The following is a 23,840-nucleotide window of genomic DNA, read 5'->3' as shown; positions in this document are numbered from 1 at the left end:
GACAGCGTTCCTATGAAACTTTCCTGAGCTGAAATGGCATAAAGTGAAGAAGCAATTATCTGAGAACACATCTTGCTAACAGAGACACAAATGAAGTAAAGCACAGTTGCTCACATGGTTCCAAGCTATGGTGGCTTGAGATGCTGAGTAGTTCCTGGTGAAGGGGCTTCACGGCATTGGGCTCACTGTTCCCTGCAAAATAAACACTGAACACTATTTTTGCTTTCAACTTTTTTTGTAAAAGCAAAAATCCTCCTTGAACTTCTTTTGGTTAGTAAAAAGAGGTACAAATAGGTCTTTCAAAAAAGTGAGGTGGCATACAGTGAACCTTTGAAATGTGGGAGATATCTGTTATTTTATAACCATGTTAAGGTCAGCACTTAAATCTTTATTTCTGGAAGGAGGGATTGCAGGATCCAAAGGTGATGTATGGGATCATTTCCCCTTTTATGTTTCTTAATATTTTCAGTTAAGTAAAAAAGTAATGAGCCTATTATTTTGAAAATCATTAGAAATAAAGCTTTCTTCCCTTCTATCTAAAAAGAAAACACTGAAGTTACACAGTGTAAAGAACTGGTTTGAAATTAGAACACAGTTAACATTTTTAACTGAGTTGTATTAAGTGAGGTCCATGAGGAAAATTTGTCCCATTTTTTACCAGTAAACAGAGGCCATTTAGTCTGCTCAGAGTTATTCAGGATAATTAAAAATATGTTAGTGGTTGCTAACTTTGGCTTCATGCTCATATGAACACACTTTTTTCCTCCAAGTTAGTTTCACTATCATTTGTTTTGCTTTTGTAGCTCAAAGCTAAACTTGGATATAGCAAATAATTCACAAGAACCACCATATATTTTTTTCTGTTGCACTGGGTATATAAAAAGCTTAAGTAAACTTTTCACTCATGAATTTACAAGTATAATGACATTCAATTTTAAATGATTCTTTAAAAAAAGATTCTTAAAAACTTTTAGATTGACTTGGGAGAAAAGTCAAGCATGAAGGTATCATGTCTCTATGACTCATTAGTGGGACCGATTTTAATACAGAGAACTGTGAAAACTTCCAAAAAGGACGCAGGGAACTAATAAAATAGTATACAATTCTTGATTTTTTTTCCATTCACCCATAAGAGAAAGATGCACATGATCAACTAAATAAATATGCATATTTGGTTTTGAAAAGTATTAATTTCCTCTTCTGTATACTTTTTTAAGGTATAATCCTTTTTTAAAAAGGATTTATTTATTTGACTGCACTGGGTCAGTGTTCTGGCATGTGGGATCTTCCATTGTGGCACGCAGGCTTCACAGCATGTGGGATCCCAGCTCTCCGACCAGGGATATAACCCCTATCCTCTGCATTGCAAACGGAATTCTTAACCACCAGACCGCCAGGGGAAGTCCCTGGATCCTCTTACATAATGGTGTTTTTGCAAGTTTACGTATGCTATCTTTTTTTAACTAGATAACAATGCACAGCAAGTTAAAAAATTACAGGAACGTACCAGTTTTGAGTAAACTACAAATTTCACCCATCAAAATCCATATATGAAGTAATTAGGACAGAGAGAATACAGCACGATATATTCCAACTTCACCGATCAAGTCTGAAAGGACAATGTGGCTTGGGTTGCGTTTAAAAAAACAATCAACTGAGATATTTATTATTACCAATTGTAAGCAACTGGCGAAAAGGAGGGTAGATCTTACCGTACCCATAAATTAATAAAACACTTGAAATAACAAATATAAATTTAATAATAAACATTATGGTCAGGTTGTTTATTAAGGAGGCAACCACACATACAAGTTCGGCTATAGAAATGTTTGCAAATCAAACTTCATGTGATCTAAAAGGACCATGCGTAGTCAAAAATGGACGCCTGTACATTCAATAAAAAGTTAAATATACATAGTCTAGAGCATTCTAAAGTTATACAAACACCTGGGGACACATATGTATCTTATTTCCTTCAGAAAAATGTTTTTATAAAAGTGATGTATTGAGATAATTTTAAAAAGTATCTGACAATTATGAATGGTCCCCAGTATTACAAAATGTGATTTTCAGTGTATGAAAACCAAAAAAAGCCAACCCTTCAAAGAGTGTTTTATATTATACAAACAAGTTTTGTAGAAAAATGATCCAGCAAATGCTTGAGTTAAGAATATTTATATTTTTCCAATTCTTTACACTTTTATTAACACACTTACAAAAAAAATAACATTCAAACACTGAAAAATTAAATAACTTTGGAAGCAGAGCTCATAGCTTTCTGCTCACATATAAGTGACAATTCTGGGCTGTTGGCACAAAAAAATAATCAACATTCATAAAACCCTTACTACTATATATCAAACATAAGTTAAAATCATAGGCACTAGTTTATCAAATCCACATTTCATCTGTAAGAGTAACCACAGCGAATCCTTAGATTTTTCCCAAACAGAAAAATTGGCAATACACAAAGGCTTTCTAGTAAAAAGGCAATTTTTCTCTTTAGGAAACTAAAAGCCAATAGTCTGTGGTAGTATAACAGCAGGTAAAATTATACTTTACCTAACTCAGATCCATTATGTTCTTAACAAGTGATGAAAATTTTAATTAAAGAAAAATAGACTTTTTTTTTTCTGATGCAGCCATTGAAAACACAAAGTTAAATAACCTGAATATTCCTTTTGAAACTGATAATCTAACTTAAAAATATAATGGGTATTTTGTAAGAGTTAAAATTCCTTTTAATTATTAGATTGCAGCATTTTTTTTTTTTTGTTTGCAATGTTGCACTGAAAACTGAGACCTATTTTTCCTCTTGTGTATACATGGTTTAAAAAAGACAGTGGCTAGTTCTTTTACTTACTTAGATTTTTACAAGAGATACCCCTCTACCCGAAACAGATGCGTTATCTTCCTCTGAAAAGCAACATTTTTAAGTTCATCATTATATGTGGAATTCTGGCGCCATCCTTTCCTGACCCACCCCCATCACCCTCAAATCCAAGAATAAAATTTCTTCCTTGCATCATACACCAAAATACACTAGCACTGGCAGTTTAAGCTTCCAGCAGCTGTGCTAACTGAATGACTCCTTACTGGTCAAGCTAATAAAGACTACCATGGTGTCCATCATGGCAGAACAGCGGTCTTGATCGTAGTAAAAGTTTCATCATTCTCTCAACCTATAAACCTCAGTGCTATCCTGAATATAAGCTTCCCATTTCTCTCTCAGTTTCTTTTGCCAACTTACAGAAAGTCTTTGACTAACAGAAGATGAAGGTATGTTCAAATATCTAAAATCCTTTAGACTGCCAATATTTTAGAGCTGTACAAATTAAATATTTAAAAACAGACCTCACCATGAAAAAATGAGATGTCTGCAGAAGATGGAAGCTTTAGTTTGGTAATAGTCAAATAAAATCCAAATTAGTTATTTCTATGATATACATAAGGGCCATCACAGAGCAAGTGTTTAACAGGTTAGAGTCATATGTAGTAGGTTTCATTTGTACCCCCAAATGCAAAAACTGACGTCAGACAGAATCTAAAAGGGACATATTTTCAAAGGGTGTTTTGAAACAGTTGCTCAGTTTAAAGCGGATCAACTTAAATAGGACTCAGCAGGCTATAATATCCCACCACATAATAGGCTGCTAGGTCAATTAATAGTAACAATACAACTGTCATTATCAGAGTTTTTGGACATTAGGTGCATAGGTTACAGCCCCCCCCCTCCCCCGCCCCATTGTATGGTTCTGTCCCAGGTGGTGAGCACTGAAGTGGTGTTCTTTGTATCAAGAATGAAGACACACACTACTTGCTCTCTCCCATCATGGAAACCTGCTAATAAAAACAAGATCTCTTAGTCCTATAACAGATAACAGCATGTGAAGAAGTTGGCTTCAATAGCAAAGGCTATCTTTCCTGAGCCAGGAGCTATAAAGTTTAGAAAGATTGTACAACTGATATTAAGCCCTTTTGGCAATCAAAACAAACACACAGAAGTCTGATGTGTCAATGCAACATGATGGATGCATGGTGTAACACTATCTGGTGGTGGTGATATGTGAGCTACATCCAAAACTTAAGATTAAGCAAAATGACAATTTTTCTAATGAATCTGCAAAAAATAATTTATAGGATTCTCCCAAATTTAGGCATCGTGTTTTAAATCTCTAGCCCAGGTTTCTTCCCACCCTGTCCCCTTCCATCTCAATATAGTTTCCTGGAGTACTAGTGAAACGTTTTAGATAATTAGTCAGAATATTAGTTCTCATTAACACAAATATTTATTGATACTATGTATACAGTAACTTAGGTTGAACGTGAAGTTTTGGATAGCTAGAATTCACCTTGTGCACAAAGGTATGCTCTCATTTACAGATGGGCATTTCTCTTTGGCATCCATTAGTTTTTTGCCCAGATATTGGCCTCTGTCAAATATTAAAAAATCAATTCAGTTGCTATTAAATAAAACTAAAAGTGATTCCATGGAGAGTGATTGTATGATTACCAAACACATCTGATGTCAAATGTCATTAAAGTGCTGTTTGATCATCTCTGTCAATTTGTGCTAATTAAGACAGAGAGGGCTGGGATTTTATAAATCCCGAGTCTTATCTGAACAGTCTGCATATAAAAGTTGTCTTTTAGCCTGGTGAAGGGGCATCCATGAAGCTGTGGACTTCTGCATTCCTTTCTTTGCTGGTCAGTAACAGCCATCTTTCCAACTGTCATCTTTCATGCTGCCATAGGTCTTAGGAGCTGGCAAGGATCTGAAATAAAGCAATTTTACAGAAGATTTGCAAGGTTTTATGGAACATTACCATGCTATCTTCCACACATATCAATTACTTTGTAGATTGCAACACAATCCAATATTCCAGGGGACTGTTGAGATCAAACCTCTAAACAGCTATTAGCACAACCATTCTACATTAGGCATGTCCACAACTTTTAAGTTTTACTAGGCATCAGGTGACTGCACTAAGCTCTTTTTTGTTAATACAGCCACTGCAGTAAGAGAAAAGATTGTCTGGTCTTTTCCAACCAAATGATCACCAAACTTATTACTTATTTGAGGGGTAAACTAATGAATGTGTTATTAGCGGTGTAGTGCCACCATCATTAGAGAGGCAAAATGGGATAGTGCTTAAAAGGACTCTGAAGTCAGACATACTTGGAACTGTAGGTCTTACTAGTTGAAATCTCAGGCAAGTTACTTAACTTCATTAAATTTTAATATTCTCCTCTGAAAAACAGGCATAATAACAGTACCTACATGTCTAATGCTATAGTAAAAATTAAGTAAGGTGTGCATGTGCGTGCTAAGTCACTTTAGCCGCGTCCAACTCTGCGACCCTATGGACTGAAGCCCGCCAGGTTCCTCTGTCCATGAGATTCTCCAGGCAAGAATACTGGAGTGGGTTGCCATTTTTTCCTCCAAGGTATCATCCTGACCCAGGGACTGAAAAACTGTTGTACTCTACTGAACTCAAAAATGTAATGTATTATCTCAGAATAAAAGAAGTATGGTTAATTCGGTTTCAATGCTTGTGGCACAAAAGCACCTTTTTCACGCAAATAAATATTTCAAGTTTAATATAGTCAATACCTACTGATGGTGGTAAGCACATTCTTGAAAGGTACAGATATGCCTACACATATATGACTCCCAATCTGGGTAGGCTCAGAATCATCTGAGGATTAAACAAACAAATTTGAAAACAGCATACCTACAGATTTGGGGCTTCACACCAGATCTACTCTTTGTGGGCAAAACTTAGGCCTCTATATTTAGATAAATCCCACAGAAGATTCTGAACTGTAGTGAGATTTGAAAACCAACCTCCTGGATTATACACTCAGACCTGACAGCTACAAGTTTTATCTTAAATCTCATTGTAGGTTCTACTATGCTTTTAATATCTTTACTGAATATCATTATATTCAAAATGAACAAATACCACAACCAGATGGAGTGGTTCTAACAATTTTTCCTAGGAATTCATCAAGATGCTTAATCATACCAGGCACCTGCGCAAATTTAATCTGAACCAAAGTGATATAATACCCCAATGTCCCAAGTGAGAATTTCCTGAAAGTAATGTTTTATTCAAATTGTAATGATTCTAGTGGGAACCCACCAGGACTCCTGATCTTCACTATCAAACGCAGAACTGAAGGTAATTCCCGTCTACCCATTTTCCTATACTCAAGAAGGTCAAAACAGAGTATTTGCCACTTACCTGCGAACAGGCTGTGCAAGTTTGCTGCGAGGCACTGGTATGCCCCCAGCAGAAGGGGCACTGGGTCTGGGCAAGCCACTTCTCATCACAGCTGTCCCTGCAGGTCTGGTTAGAGCAGCGCTGTTGATATTGCTGGGAGGATTTGCTGGGACTGTGTTCTGAACCATGGGAGGCCCAGGTGAGGAAGTGGTTTGCATGAGTTGTGTTGTTTCTTGGCTACCAGGAGAACCAGAGCCATGGTTACTAAATGCTTTTACTGGTTGCCGGAGAGCCAAAGGAGATGGTGCTGCAGGGGAGCGGAATTTACCTGGAGAAGGTACTGCAGAATGGCAAAGAAAAATCAACATTTTCAGTGGAAACCAAATGCAAGTGAAACTGCTGCTTTATGACTGGGCACCAGTACATCTGTATTCCTGAAAATTCATTCTATAGAAATGCAAGGAGTAAAGAATATTTCTGGGGTAATATATACATTTACATCAAGATCACTAGCAGCTCTTAAGTAACCAAGTCCTTACTCAGAGGACTGTAAATATCCTTGATAACAGTGTTTTAATTTTTAACTAGGTCAGCTAGGAATCCACAGTAACAGAAAAGACACCGCAGCATTCTGTTTCAGCAGGGCAACCAACCTAAGCCACCTTCTAGAGCTGAAAAAAGTGCTGGCTACTAGATGGTTGACTAGAATTTCAAATACACTTTCCCCTCAAAGAAACAGTCAGGTAAACACATATCAAGTATCTGGAAAGTAAGTCCTCTCTCATCTACAGTGTAACTTAAAATTTAGAAACTGAGCCTGCTTCTATTGTGCTTCAGCAAGTAGGGAAGTTAAAATCTAGGGGCATATCAAGAACTACATGAAGTCATAAGATAGAGATGGTATGTTTTGCTGGAACGTCAATTCTACCAAGTAGTTAGTTAAAAGACATAGTAAAACTAGTAATGATACACAAAAGGATTAAATGTGCAATTGAAGTGATTTTTGTCAAAATAAGACTTCAAAGTAAATTTTATTATTGTGGTGGTCCATTAGCATTGTAAGTTCAGATGTTGAGGGATTCATTCATCCTTTCCTGTTTATTCTATTTGGATAAATCACCCCTGGAAGGTTTCTTCAAATACCTATGAACGCCTACATACAATATAAATAAAAAATATTACCTTAACATGCTTTACCTAACGAAGAATTCCGGGGTGGGGGTTCAGAGTGAATGACAGGTGGGGTGAGGGAAGGAGAGTTCCGAGGGAAAGGGAGAAAGAGATCAGAGTCTCCCTATTCTCTGCCAACCCGCATTACTTTGCCTAGGGTATGAATAGAGAGAAAGTCTGACTGTGTGTCAAAATCCCAAGGGACATTAAAATGAGGGACGAGGGGCCCAAGCACCACCCCCAGAAAATCTTGTTCGGAATGAAATCAATATACTTATTTTAAAACCACAATAGGAGCTTCCGACCGTGTTGACAAAAACAGGCAGGGCTTACCCTCCTGCTATAAGCAGCTCTATAACTTGGGTAAGATACATAAGAATGATTTTCAAATACTGAACAACAGGCAGTACAGGCCTGTAATTCCTGAGAGAAGGAAAATAAATGTGATGAGCTCTATTGGCACTCTGGCTTTTTTTTTGGGGGGGGCGGTGTGGAGGGTTGTGGATTTTTTGGATTATAGATAAGGAGGAGGATCTAGAGAATATCAAAGTTACCTTGCTGAGTTGAGGAGACAAAAACTGGAATCTGAGGGGCAAAGTACCTTAGAGGAGGGAGGTGCTCCAGAAGACCTCTATAACTCAGGTCTGTTTGAACCTCTGCCTGAATATTGAGCTGTGCATGCACCAAGTAAAGCTCCATAAGACTGAACAAAGCAAGCATGGAGTAAGCTGAATAGTTTCCAAAGCTTATACAGCACTAGGACACGTTGGAGTTTCAACCAGTTAGAGCAGAGAATCCTTGCCAAACATTCAGGGCAATCAAGGGACACTCTCAAAGGAATAAACTAGTTCTAGAATAAAATGATTCTAAATCCATTCTAACAAAACCCAGCAAAAAATCCACCAAAGCAGGGATCAGCAAGCTACCACGCATGGAAAACTAAAATGCTTCTGTAAACAAAGTTTTATTAGAACATGGCAACATTCGTATGTTCATGTTTATTGTCTATGGCTGCTTTCCAGCTACAAAGTGTAGTTAACAGTTACAACAGAGATTGCATCACCCATGATCCTAAAATATTTACTATCTGGTCCTTTAAGAAAGTGTTTGCTGATCCTTGTTATAAGGATCACACTAATCTATAAATAGCTGTTTACCAGAACCAAGTCCACACTATTTAAAATTAGATAATAAAATCTAGCATAGAATATAAAACTTCACAATGTCTACTAACCAATAAAAACTAGTAGACATATAAAGAACCTGTAAGGTGATAACCAAAACTAGGCTAAAAATTAGCCTAGTCAGGAGAAACAGATTAAAAAGTCACAGGGATGACTGAGCTACCAGGCAAGGACTTTATAAAAACTATTACATACAAGCTTAAGGATATAAAAAAATATATAAACACGAGGTGAGAAGTAAAAGAGTTTTAGAAGAGCTAGAAAAAACTTAAAAAAAAAAAACTTTAGGAATTCTATTCTTCTTCTTCTTATTTTTGGCTGCACCCTGCAGCTTGTGGAGAGAAAACAGACTTAAAAAAAAAAAGTTTCCCAAGGCAATAAAAGTAAAAGTGAAAATAAATAAATAGGACATAGTCAAACTTACAAGCTTTTGTAAAGCAAAGGAAACCATAAACAAAATGAATAAACAACTTAAAGAATGGTATAAACTATTTACAAATGATAAGACAAACAGGGCTTAATTTCCAAAATATACAAACAGCTCATAAAACTGAACAGCAAAAACAACAAACCAACTGAAAAATGGGCAGAAGACCTACATAGACATTTCTCCAAAGAAGACATACAGATGGGCAATGTGCACATGAAGATACTCAACATCACCAATTACTAGAAAAATTCAAATCAAATCTATAGTAAGGTATCACCTCACACCCATCAGAAAGGCCATGATAAAAAATTCTACATACATGTAAATCCATGGCTGATTCATGTCAATGTATGACAAAAACCACTACAATATTGTAAAGTAATTAGCCTCCAACAAATAAAAATAAATGGAAAACAAAACAAAACAAAAAACTCTACAAAATAATAAATGTTGGAGATGGTGTGGAGAAAAAGGAACCCTCCTACACTGTAAACTGATGCAGCCACTATGGAAAACAGTATAAAGGATCATCAAAAAATTAAAAATAGATCTACCATATGATCCAGCAATCCCACTCCTAGGCAAACATCCAGACAGAACTACAATTCAAAAGATAAACACAGCCCTAAGTTCATAGCAGAACTATTCATAATAGCAAAGACATGGAAACAACCTGAATATCTATCAACAGATGAATGGATAAATAAGATGTGTTACATATACACAAGAGAATACTGCTCAGTTGTAAAAAAAAGGATGAAATAATGCCATTGGCAGCAACATGGATGACCTAGAGATTATCAGGCTAAGTGAAATATGTTAGAAAGAGAAAGATAAATACCGTATGATATCACTTATATGTGGAATATAAAATATGACACAAATGAACCAATTTATGAAACAGAATCAGACACAGAGAATAGACTTGTGGTTGCCAAGGGGGAATGAGTGGGGGAGGGATGGATTGGGAGTTTTGGATCAGCAGAGGCAAACCATTATATATCGAGTGGATAAACAACAGGATCCTACTGCATAGCACAGGGAACTACATTCAATATCCTGTGATAAAACCATAATTAAAAAGAATTTTTTAAAATGTATATACATGTATAACTGAATCACTTTGTTGTACAACAGAAATTAACAGAGCATTGTAAACCAACTATTAATACTTCAATAGAAAAAAAGAAAGAAAGAAAGAAACAGAATTTTCAGGGACCTGTGGGGTTACATGAGGCTGATATCTGTATGTCACTGGAGTACTAGGAAGAAAGGAGAAAGAGAGGACAAAAAGTACAGTGGGAAACAATGACTTCCGTGTATGAACACTCACCGTATTTGCTGAAGGACATAAACCTGCAGACTCAAAAAACTGAGAGAACACTAAACTAGATAAATCCAAAACAATCCATGTCAAAACACATCACAGTTAAACTTTTGAAAATGAAACACTTCTCTCTCTTGAAGTCAGAGAGAGAAATAACACATAACCCATAGGGGAAGATGAATTTTTAACAACAGTGGACTTCTCATCATAACCCAGAAGAGAGATTAGAAGAAAAGTGGCATAAGTTTTCCAAGAGTTGAAAGAAAAGAAATGTCAACCCAGAATCCTATATCCAGAGAAAATATCCTAGAAAAATTAAGGGAAAATCAAGACATTCTCAGACAAGAAAACCAAGACAATGTGTGGGCAGCAAACCCATTTCCTCCCCACCCCCCTGCCAAGAAAATCCAGCTGAACAAGTTCTATAAACAGGCAGAAAATGATAAAAAGATGGAAACTTGGAATACCAGAAAGGGAGAAAGAACAAAGTAAACAAAAATATAGGCAGACACACAGGTTTTCCCTCTCCTTGAGTTTTCAAAATTATATTTTCAGGTTGAAGAAAAATTTATAAGACTAATGTCATTGGAAATATTAAAGTAAATACTTAAGACAATTATAAATAGGGTGAGGGTAAAGATACATGAAAAAAGGTAAGGTTTACATACTTGAACTGATAAAATGGTACCATCAACAGTGAAGTGAAGTGAAGTGAAAGTCGCTCAATTGTGTCTGACTCTTTGCAACCCCATACACTATACAGTCCATGCAATTCTCCAGGCCAGAATACTGGAGTGGGTAGCCTTTCCCTTCTCCAGGGCATCTTCCCAACTCAGGGATCGAACCCAGGTCTTCCGCATTGCGGGCAGATGCACTGCAGGTGGATCCTTAACCACCTGAGCTGTGAGAGACTGACGCGTGTATGTGTTACGCACACAATGCAACACAGCCACAACAGTAACTGCACACACATGCACTCAGACACTGCATTTACGTCATCTGTGGTTGCTATAGTGGAGAGAAAATCAAACAAAGTTGGTCAAGAGGTACAAACTTCCAATTATAAGATTAATAAGCACCAGGGATATAATGTATTGATAGAATTTAATTAACTGTTGTATGTTATATATGAAAGCTGCTAAAAGAGTGAATCTTAAAAAAAAAAAGAGTGAATCTTAAGAGTCCTCATCAATTTTTTTTGGTTTTGTAGCTGCATGAGATGATGGATGTTCACTCAACTTAATTGGTTATCACTTCATAATGTATGGGAATCAAATCATTATGTTGTATACCTTAAATATATACAGTGTTATATGCCAATTACATCTCAATAAAACTGAAAGGGAAAAAACATTGTAAGTCAAAATGGAATTCTAAAGAACGTTCAAGTAACCTGCAGGAATGCAGGAAAAAGAAAACAGAAATGAAAAACAGGGAAAACAAACAGAAAACAACAAATAAAATGGCAGACTGAAGTATACAAATAATTACACGCAATGTAAATGACCCATCTGTACCAATTATTAAGACAGATTTGGTAGAAATGCATTTAAAATATAACCTAACTTCATGCAGTCTGTAAGAAACTCACTTCAAATATAAAAATATAGGGAGGTTGAAAGTTAAGGGATGGAAAAGATATATCACGCCAACAATACAAAAAGCAAAGCATGTTTACACTAACATCAGATAATTAAAAAGAAAATTACACAGGACAAGGAAGAATAATACATAATGAAAGCAGGGTCAAATTACCAAGACAGGCAAATCCTAAATGTGTACATACTAAAGGCAGCCAATAGCTATAAACATGTGAAGGAGAAACTTTGAACTGAAAGGAGAAATAGACAAACCCACAACAGTTGGAGATTTCAACATCCCCCTTTCAACTAATAGAACCAGACAGAAACCAAGCAAGCGTATGTAAGAACTCAACATCACCTCCACCAATCATAGAATCTAACTGACATTCATATCAACAGAACAGTCCACTCAACAACAGGAAAACACACATTCTTTTCAAGTGTCCACAGAAGCCAAATCAAGACAGACTATACCCTGGGCCATAAAGCAAACTTTAACAACTTTAAAAAAAACTGAAATTACAAAGAGTACTTTCTCTGATCATGATACAATGAAACTAGAAATCAATAACTAAAAGGTAACAAAGATTTCAAAAACCCCTTGAAGACCAAATAATATACTTGAATAGAAATTTTATAATATATGCAACTGAATAAAAATTAAAATACAAAATATCAAAGTTTGTGGGTCATAATTAGGAAGACATCTTACATTAGTAATCTAAGTTCCTAACTTCAAAAACAGAAAAAGTAGAGCAAAAAAACTCAAAGCAAGCAGAAGAAAATAATAAAGAGCAAAAATCAATGAGACTGGAAATAGAAAAACACAGGAAAAAAAATCAACAAAATAGACAGTTCTTTCAAAATTGACAAGCCTGATAAAATAAAAAGGAGAGAAAATACAAAGTATTAGTATCAGTAGTGAAATGGGGTATCACTACAGACCCTGGAGACATTAAAAGGATCACAAGGGAGTACTGAGAACAACCCTACATGTTAATTTGACAATTTAGATGGAAAGAATCAACTGTTCAAAATGCACAAACTACCATGACTCACCTGGTATGTAACAGATAAACTGAATGGCCATATAATTATTAAGGAAACTGATTAACAACAATGGATCATCTAGTCAAAGCTATGGTTTTTCCAGTGGTCATGTATGGACGTGAGAGTCAGACTTTAAGAAAGCTGAGCGCCAAAGATTGGTGCTTTTGAACTGTGGTGTTGGAGAAGACTCTTGAGAGTCCGTTGGACTGCAAGGAGATCCAACCAGGCAATACTAAAGGAGATAAGTCCTGAATATTCATTGGAAGGACTGATGCTGAAGCTAAAACTCCAATACTTTGACCACCTGATGCGAAGAACCAGCTCCTTAGAAAAGACCCTGATGCTGGGAAAGATCGAAGGAGGGAGGTGAAGGGGACGACAGAGGATGAGATGGTTGGATGGCATCACCGACTCAATGGACATGAGTTTGAGTAAACTCTGGGAGTTCGTGATGGACAGGGAGGCCTGGCATGCTGCAGTCCATGGGGTTGCAAAGAGTCAGACACGGCTGAGTGATTGAACTGAACTGACTGAACTGAATTTAATAACTCAAAACCCTCTGAAAGAGAAACCTCCAGGCACACACAGCTTCACTGAAAAAATCTACCAAATATTTAAAGAGGAACTAATACCAATTCCATATAGTCTCTACCAGAAAACAGAAGAGGAAAGAATAAATCACAATTCATTTTATGAAATATCAACCACAGAAAAAGACAGTGTCAAAAAAGAAACTTGCAGACCAATACCCCTCAGGAGTATGGACATAAAACTCTTTAACAAAATATAAGGACAAAGAACTCAGTGATATATTAAAAAAGTATACACCATGATCAAGTGGGGTTTTTTTCCAGGATGCAAAGATAGTTCAATATTTGAAAATCGATCAACATAATCCTCCACAGTAACAGGCTAAAGAAGAAAAATTACATGAGCCTACCTATTGATGGAAAAAAGCAATTGACAACAAAATTCAACACATATTCATGACAAAATTTTCAGAAAGACATGGAATAGGAACTTCAACTTGATAAAGAGCACCTACAAAAAAATCTACAGCTAACATTATACTTATACTATACAACTATATAAACAATATATAATAATAACCTCAGATATGCAGATAACACCACCCTTATGGCAGAAAGCAAAGAACTAAAGAGCATCCTGATGAAAGTGAAAGAGGAGAGTGAAAAAGTTGGCTTAAAGCTCAACATTCAGAAAAGAAGATCATGGCATCTGGTCCCATCACTTCATGGCAAACAGATGGACAAACAGTGGAAACAGTGGCTGGCTTTATTTTTGGGGGCTCAAAATCACTGCAGATGGTGGCTGCAGCCATGAAATTAAAAGAGACTTGCTCCTTGGAAGAAAAGTTATGACCAACCTAGACAGCATATGAAAAAGCAGAGACATTACTTTGCCAACAAAGGTCCGTCTAGTCAAAGCTATGGTTTTTCCAGTAGTCATGTATGGATGTGCGAGATGGACTACAAAGAAAGCTGAGCACCGAAGAATTGATGGTTTTGAACTGTGGTGTTGGAGAAGACTCTTGAGAGTCCCTTGGACTGCAAGGAGATAAAATCAGTCAATCCTAAAGGAAATCAGTCCTGAATAGTCACTGAAAGGACTGATGCTGAAGCTGAAGCCCCAATACTTTGGCCACCTGATGCAAAGAACTGACTCATTTGAAAAGATGCTGGGAAAGGCTGAAGGCAGGAGGAGAAGAGGACAACAGAGGATGAGATGGTTCGACGGCATCACCGACGTGATGGACATGAGTTTGAGTAAACTCTGGGAGCTGGTGATAGACAGGGAGGCCTGGCATACTGCCATCCATGGGGTTGCAAAGAGTCAGACATGACTAAGCGACTGAACTGAACATTATACTTAATGAGGAAAGACTGAATGCTTCCCCTCTAAGATCAGGAACAAGGTAAGGATATATGCTCTCATCACTCTTATGCAACTCAGTGCTAGAAGTTCCAGCGAGTATAATAAATAAGAAAAGAAAACAATGGACTTAGGTTGGTGCAAACATAACTGAGGTTTTTTACATTGCTGAAACTTACCATTTGATACTGGAATACATTCTTAATAAAGGTGGTTATGTTACACATCATTTTAATGCACATTTCTTGCTTTATGCTTTTTGCTAATGACTTATTACTTGTTGTTTTTTATATTTTAGACTATGGAAATGTTAGACAAAAAGCAACTTCAAGTGATTTTCTTATTTAGTTCAAAATGGGTCATAAAGCAGCAGAGACAACTCAAAGCATCAACAACACATTCGGCCCAGGAACTGCTAGCGAACATTCAGTGCAGTGGTAGTTCAAGAAGTTTTACAAAGGAGACGAGAGCACTGAAAAGGAGGAGCATGCTGGCCATCCACTGGAAGCTGCCAACTGAGAGACATCATGGAAGCTAGTCCTCTTACAACTAACCACACGAGAAGTTGCCGAAGTCTCAATGTCGACCATTCTGTGGTTGTTTGGCAGCAGAAGCAAATTGGAAAGGTGACAAGGCTTGGTAAGTGGGTGCCTTATGAACTGACTGAAAATAAAAAAATCGTCATTTTGAAGGGTTGTCTTTTTTTATTCTACACAATGAGCCATTTCGCAATCAGATTGTGATATATGATGAAAACAGGATTTTGTATGACAACTGATGACGACCAGCTCATGGCTGGACTGAGAAGAAGATCCAAAGAACTTCTCAAAGCCAAACTCACATGCAAAGAAGGTCATGGTCACTGTTTGGTGGTCTGCTGCGGTTTGATCCACTACAGCTTTTTGAATCCTAGCAAAACCATTCTATTTGAGAAGTATGCTCAGCAAATCAATGAGATGCAACAAAAACAGCAATGTTTGCAGCCGGCATCAGTCAACAGAAACGGCCCGATTCTTCTCCATGACAATGCCTGACTGCACATTACACAACCGACGCTTCAAAAGTTGATCATGTTGGGCTACCAAGTTTTGCTTCATCCGCCATATGCTCCTGACCTCTCGTCAACAGACTACCATTTCTTCAAGCATCTCGACAACTTTTTGCAGGTAAAATGGTTCCACAACCACAGGAGGCAGAAAATGCTTTCCAAGAGTTCATCAAATCCCGAAGCACAGAGTTTTATGCTCTAGGAATAAGCAAACCTATTTCTCATTGGCAAAAATGTGTTGATTGTAATGGTTCCTATTTTGATTAATAAAGATGTGTTTGAGCCTAGTTATGATTTAAAATTCATGGTACAAAACTGCAATTCCTCTTGCACCAACCTAATAGATTTCTAGGAAAGATGAGGGCAGAAGGAGAACAAAGTGTCAGAGGATGAGAGGGCTGGATGGTATCACCGATGCCATGGACAAGAACTTGGGCAAACTCCAGGAGACAGTGAGGGGCAGGGAGGCCTGGAGTACTGCAGTCCATGGGGTCACAAAAAGTCAGACGTGACTAGGCAGCTGAACAACAACAACAACAGATTAGGGAAAAAAAACTTTCTCCGTGACTGTTTACATATAGAAAATCCCAAGGAATCTAAAAAACAAACAAAAAATAAAATCTTCCAGAAATTCTAAGCTCAGGAAAGTCACAAAATGGAAGATTAACATATAAAAACTGATTATATTTCTATATGCCAGCAGTAAGTGCATGGAAATATAAATTTTAAATGCAATACCACTTGCACTGCACCCCAAAAGACAGAAAATAATACATAGATGTAAATCTAATAAAACAAGTTTCAGCAAATACCATAGGTTAGCTGTGAAGATCAAATGAGTAATGTATAAGCAAACTGTTGATAAAATATAAAATATTACAGGATTTATAAAACAAACCATATCCATGCCTCCCATACCAAGGGAATATGGTGCCTTTCAGCCTGCTGCAGCTCAGTTCTCTGGAAAGATATTCAACAATGCCACTCAGGACAAGTCTCTGAGGCTGTTCTGATAAACTGACTAAAATATAGGGATTAAGTAAATTAGGCTCTATTGCCCAAATTAATTATGACAGCAGGATATAATTTCTCTTTACTCATTTTGGATATCAGGAATTACACTTGAACCAAGGCACAAAATGAAGGAATGTGACCTGCTCCAAGCAAGAATCAGAATTCTATTTATAAAACTGACGTACGACTAAGAATGTTAACTGTGGTGTCAGAGTCATCTCTAAAATGGAATGGTGGGTGATATGAGGATTCTTGTTTTAGAAATATTCATCTTTGTCTTTTAATAAGCATTTAATAAAAATGCTGTTTATTTTCTATTTAAGGCTTAAATGATTCAGCAGGCACTTAACTCTAAAAAGTAGAAACGGATTAAACTGTATACTGTCTTTATCTTGATAAATATTCACTGAATATTTTTACAAATAATCTATCACAACATTAAACACTATTTTGCAATATAAAAACTAGACAATCAAGTGGTTGTTTTCACAGTCATGTGTCAACCAAACTACAAATTACATTAATTGCATAATTTTAAAAATATATACAAATATCCAATAAATAAATAGTTTGCAATAAAAACACACACAATGCCAAACATCTGTCGCCAAGACTAATGGGTAACAAAATATTTATTAAAACACAAATGCCATTCAATTAATAAAGAAAGAAAAAGGGACAAAAATACTTCCTTGTCAATTATCCTAGTTACACTAGTCATTCCAGCCCCTCAATGATCTATATACCATAAATGATGGGCAACAGGTTACTGACATAACAAGGACTTTTAAAATAATTTCTGGTTATTAAAGACCACAGAGATGAAGTAAATATGATTCTCTCATTACAAAGTTAAAGAATCGTTGTTAAAAGAGATGGTAGTAACCACCGAGTACAACCCTTCCACTATACAGTGAAGGAAAACTGCCATAATCACAGAAATCAATTGACCAAATAGATAAGAAAATGAGGCCTTGAATCTAGGTCTCCAAATTCCCAGACTGGTAATACCAAAAGAGAAACATCTCTGGGAGTAAAAGTTAAAATATCATTTTTACCATTTCAATTTCAACTAGACTCAGAAAGTTTATTTGTGGGGCTACTATCCTATGCAGGTTTTATAAAATATGACACCAAGGTATATTAAATTTTTAATGGCTGACAAGTAATCATAAAAAAGTCTTTGATTTCTGCTTTTGTTAGTGCACAGTACTTGCCATAATTTTTCTAAGCATATAAAGAGAATATTTATTAAACAAAGAGGCAGAAGAAACCTGTGAGAATCGGCTTCACTAGCTTTTCTTCCATATATACAAAAACACTAATAGATAATAAATAAGCTACCAACAAAAATCTGCAGCATCAGCAGCATTATTCACAATAGGTAGAAAATCTGAAACAACTCAAATGTCCACCAACTGATGAATGGATAGACAAAATTTGTTTGTGTCTATACAATGGGATATTATTTGGTAATAAAAAAGGAACAAAGTAAAAAAAAAGGAACAAAGTACTAATACATGCTAAAAACCATGAACTTTGGAAATGTTATGGTAAGTGAAATAAGCCAGCTGCAAAGATCACATATTGTATGATTTCTACTGATACAAAACGTTTAGCATAGGCAAATCCAGAGACAGATTAGTGGCTGCCAGTGCCTAGAAGGAGTGGGGAATGGGGACTGACTGCTAACGGGCACTGTATTTCTTATGGGGTGATGAAAATTTCTAAAATCAGACAGTGGTTAACAGTTGCTCAACTTATGAACTGACCTTTGAGTAATTCAAGGAGTTAGAGGTACTGACCATTTGCACAGTGGAAAACCCACATATAACTTTGCAGTTGGCCCATGCTTCTGCACCTGCGGATTCAGCCACTACAGGCTGTGTAGTATTGTAGCACATGTCATAGTGAAAACATTCATGTGTAAGTGAACCCACACAGTTCAAACCTGTGTTGTTCAAGGGTTAATTGTATTACCCTTTTTTTGCGTACACTTTAAAAGAATGAATTTTAAAATAAGGGAGGAGAATAAAAGCAAGAAACCTCAGAAAATAAGTAGCCTTATTTTTGACCAGTTCCCTAAAACAACAGAAGAGGGAGCACTATAGCCATAAATTAGAAACTCTTAAACCTCCCTTTCTAAGTGTTTAGAAAAACAATTTCACAGAATAAACAACAGAAAGAATGAGGCCAAATTTCATATAAAGTTATTATATGAAAAAAAGAGAATAAGAAAATAAAGAATAGAATAATACTTCTACTAATGGTGAAATCTTGCCAAATATGTCTACCATGCATACACAACAAAGGTCCATCTAGTCAAAGCTATGGTTTTTACAGTAGTCATGTATGAATGTTGGATTATAAAGAAAGCTGAGCGCCAAAGAATTGATGCTTTTGAACTGTGGTGTTGGAGAAGACTCTTGAGAGTCCCTTGGACTGCAAGGAGATCCAACCAGTCCATCCTAAAGGAGATCAGTCCTGAATATTCATTGGAAGGACTGATGCTGAAGCTGAAACTCCAATCCTTTGGCCATCTGATGTGAAGAACTGACTCATTTGAAAAGACCCTGATGCTGGGAAAGATTGAAGGCAGGAGGAGAAGGGGACGGCAGAGGACGAGACGGTTGGATGGCATCACTGACTCGATGGACATGAGTTTGAGCAAGCTCTGGGAGTCGGCAATGGACAGGAAAGCCTGACGTGTTGTAGTCCAAGGGGTCACAAAGAGTCAGACACGACTGAGCAACTGAACTGAACTGATGCGCACACACATACAAAGATGAAAATTACGAGATACAAAAGAACATAAATAAGAATGAAAAATACTCAAAAGTGAGATGGTGGAACACAGAAAAGAATTAGACATAAATCATTTCAAAGTGAAGACTAAGATGGAAGGAACACAAGAGTCACCATACACAACAGAGTGCTTTAAGAGAAATAAACAATGAAAATAAACTTTTATAGAACAAGAAGAAATTAAGAAAGATGAAAAGGATTCAAGAGAAGGCAACAAACATAGAAGAAAAGCAAAGAACACCTAATATGTGTACAAGAATCCCCACAAAAAGAGAAAAGCAATGCAAAAGGACGCAATAATGAAAACTATAATCCCAAAGAACTTGTCTAAAATTTTTAAATCTCTGCAACTTTAAATTGAAATAACACATCACAGGTCTGGGGAAATCAACTCGGAAGAACCAACACAGCGATGTATTCTCATAAATTATTGAACTTTAAAGAGAAGAAAAAACCTTTGGACACTTAGACAAAAATACCAAATGACTATAATAGAAACAATTCTTTATTCCTGACAAAAAATAAAGTCACATATTTAAGATACCCAAGGAAAGAAAATATAAGTCAAACATTTCATATCTAGCTGACTTTCAAATATAAAAATAGCAAACAAGCTGTCATCAACATGCAAAAAATGAGAGAATGGATATTGGTCCCATAACTCCTTCTGAAGAAATCTACTAGAGGATAAGCTTTAAATAAGAAAACTGACTGGTGAGACAATATCAACAGACTGATAGTAAGCATCAGGTATTATTTAAATGTAGAGCTATCTCTAAATGAGACAAAGGAGAATATGGAATAGTTATATATGAGAAATGTTTTACAAGCTGTTCTTAGTAACTATACTGTATGGTGTATTACACTAATGTTATTTATCCCCAGAAGATTCTGTGTAAAACATGGGAGAAAAACTGTTACATGATACTCTATTCCTATGTGTTTTTGAGAAATAGGCTTCTCAGAGCAGGATAAAAGAAAGATAGATAGAAGTTAAAAGAGGCTAAAGCCCTAAATTTGAAAGGGAAGTATTAGCGTGAACTCATTAAGGTCCTCAATCTTAAATAATACACAAACCTACACATATACATTTCTAGTAGCTGAAAAGAACCAGAAACAATGACCAACAAGATAGCAAAGAACATAACTAAGATTTTGGTTTTGAGATTCCATTTCCTACCAAAAGAAATCAAGGTTTTCTGGAGAAAAACTAAATCCAGGTCTGTGGCAAGAAATGTAAAAGATGAGCCAATCTTGTCATATCTGTTTATTAAGACATTATCAAAGACTACCAGGGTTGTGTCATAAAGACCTGAACACCAACTTGACGATGCTTCTACCAAAGTTGGGAAAATGCCCAGAATGTATTGAAACACAATAAAAAAATGTTTGTTTAAATCTATACATTTATGATGATATATATTAAAGAAAAATACTGGTTATCTTTGGAGAATTCTAGGTTGCCAATTTTTTATTTTGCAAACTGGTAAATAAAGGGAAAGAACAAGCACTAAAATAAAACTTTAGTGCTGGTTTACCAAAGAATAATTTTCTCTGCATACTAGTTTTATTTTAAATAAAGGAGTGTTAGAATTGAAAAACCCAATTCTGCAATTCCTAATAAAGTAAGGATATAGGCATTATGCATCAATGCCTGTTAATATCACAGGAAACAGGCAACCCCACTTTATGCACCTTTGGCTGAAGAAGCGCCACCACCAATGAAATAGTCTTGCCAAAAATAACATTACTGAATCTAATTAAGCATGAAGATAACTACCAATTTATCGGAAATACAGAGGAACCTGATAAAAGACATCATGGTAAATCCAATTTGTGTGAACATCTATAGGACAAGTGATTTGGTGGTTTCTTCAAACAATAAGGGGTAGTAAAGAGTTGGAGGAAAGCTATAAATTAAGGAGACTTAAAAAGACATAGTAAAGAGGCAAAACTATAGTTTGCTTACTTGGATGACAAATACAGAGAAGTAAGGAACTTCTGGAAGTTCTAAAATAAAAATTATAAAAATGTGGAAGAATGGCTACTTCGGTGAAAAGGAGTCAAGAGAGGATTGTGTTTGGAAGCAGATGGATGTAGAGCATCTAAGGAAGTTAAGTTCTAGTCCCCTGATAGAAATGGTAATCACAAGGGGGTTGCCTTATAGGAATTCATTAAGTTCTCTATGTATTATATGGTTTTCTGAATTGTGTTGTATTTTAAAATAACAAGGATTAAAAGATAGATTTATAAATCAGAAATCCTTTTAACTGTATTAATCTTAAAGTTCTTAGATGAATGTACTAGAGTTTATGAAAGAAGGAGTCAAAATGTTCTATTAAAACAATCTCAAGATATGTAAAGAAATACTTTATCAAGGTTAATGTATAACTTGAGGGAAAACTAGAGAGTTTATGCAGAGGGGCACTAAGCTGTAGCTTCACTATGGTGAAAAGTGCTTCCTTCCCTAATGGCAGCAGCATTCTGCCTTATCTATAAACCTGCAGGCTAGGGAGGAATAAAAATATAATGAGGGTAAATTGGAATCAGGTGATCTTTTTAAGACCACAGAATATTAGATTTTTGACATTCTAAAACGCAGTCCTATTTAATCAGGAAAATCAAGGCACAAATTTCAGAGAGGAGGGAATTCTGATACAGGATTTTTTCAGCAAAGGAAATTAATTGATGTACTTAAGACTTAACTAGAGAAGAAAAAAGAGTCTTAGAAAATCACGAAAGCCTTAGCAAGTCTAAATGTAAATACAATCCATTCAATCATCATGCCAAAACAGCATGACATGGTCTAACAGAAATGTGTGCGTTTGAAGGGAGCCCCAAGAACAGTCCTCTGTGCTCTCCTTTCCCACTCTCCCACTGTATATAACAAAGTCATGGGAGTGAGAATAACTCCTATCATTTTAACTGTTTCAAAAAGCTGTTTATGGCAGAGGCTGGCTTTGATCACAACTGTTAATAGAAGAAAAAGTAAAGAGGGGCTAAAACAGAGAAAAAAAGAGAAAAGGATATAATGCATGTATCCTGTTTGACTTTTATGCAGAGTACATCATGAGAAACGCTGGGCTGGATGAAGCACAAGCTGGAATCAAGACTGCCGGGAGAAATACCAATAACCTCAGATACGCAGATGACACCGCCCTTATGGCAGAAAGTGAAGAGGAACTAAAAAGCCTCTTGAGGAAAGTGAAAGAGGAGAGTGAAAAAGTTGGCTTAAAGCTTAACATTCAGAAAACAAGATCATGGCATCTGGTCCCATTACTTCATGGGAAATAGATGGGGAGACAGGGGAAACAGTGTCAGACTTTATTTTTTGGGGCTCCAAAATCACTGCAGATGGTGACTGCAGCCATGAAATTAAAAGACGCTTACTCCTTGGGAGGAAAGTTATGACCAACCTAGATAGCATATTAAAAAGCAGAAACATTACTTTGCCAACAAAGGTCCATCTGGTCAAGGCTATGGTTTTTCCAGTGGTCATGTCTGGATGTGAGAGTTGGGACTATGAAGAAAGCTGAGTGCCAAAAAATTGATGCTTTTGAACTATGGTGTTGGAGAAGACTCTTGAGAGTCCCTTGGACTATAAGGAGATCCAAGCAGTCCATCCTAAAGGAGATCAGTCCTGGGTGTTCATTGGAAGGACTGATGCTGAAGCTGAAACTCCAGTACTTTGGCCACCTCATGCGAAGAGCTGACTCATTGGAAAAGACCCTGATGCTGGGAGGGATTGGGGGCAGGAGGAGAAGGGGACAACAGAGGATGAGATGGCTAGATGGCATCACCGACTTGATGGAAGTGGGTTTGAGTAAACTCTGGGAGTTGTGATGGACAGGGAGGCCTGGCGTGCTGCAATTCATGGGATCGCAAAGAGTCGGACACGACTGAGCGACTGAACTGAACCTGTTTGATTCAGATTCAGTACATGTTAACTGACAGAAAAGAGAACACAAGAAATTTTAAATTTTGGATCCAGAGTTATTACAAAATTCCTGGGTCCATATCAATAAGGACTCTGATTAACTATTGCTTATCTCATGTTAAATATCTCAAAATACAGAGAGTTAGAATATTAAAGCAGTATTAGACAACTA

General features: G+C 36.5%; 1 protein-coding gene across 2 annotated transcripts in view; it reads right to left on the bottom strand.

Annotated features, from left to right (window-relative positions):
* Positions 1-1,751: 1,751 nt before the first annotated feature.
* SLAIN2 (SLAIN motif family member 2) overlaps positions 1,752-23,840 on the bottom strand; it is a 70,076-nt gene continuing 47,987 nt past the window's right edge. For both annotated transcript variants that reach the window (XM_043447679.1, XM_043447678.1), the window contains 2 exons: positions 6,249-6,567; positions 1,752-4,775 (listed from right to left, as the gene is read on the bottom strand). In XM_043447679.1, the coding sequence (XP_043303614.1) occupies positions 4,709-4,775; positions 6,249-6,567 (386 nt within the window). In that variant the 3' untranslated portion in view covers positions 1,752-4,708. The remainder of the gene's footprint in view (positions 4,776-6,248; positions 6,568-23,840) is intronic.

The sequence above is a fragment of the Cervus canadensis genome, chromosome 26, assembly GCF_019320065.1.
Source record: "Cervus canadensis isolate Bull #8, Minnesota chromosome 26, ASM1932006v1, whole genome shotgun sequence".
Taxonomy (NCBI): domain Eukaryota; kingdom Metazoa; phylum Chordata; class Mammalia; order Artiodactyla; family Cervidae; genus Cervus; species Cervus canadensis.
Note: the sequence above shows the minus strand (reverse complement) of the source record. Positions and strands in the feature narration are given on the sequence as shown.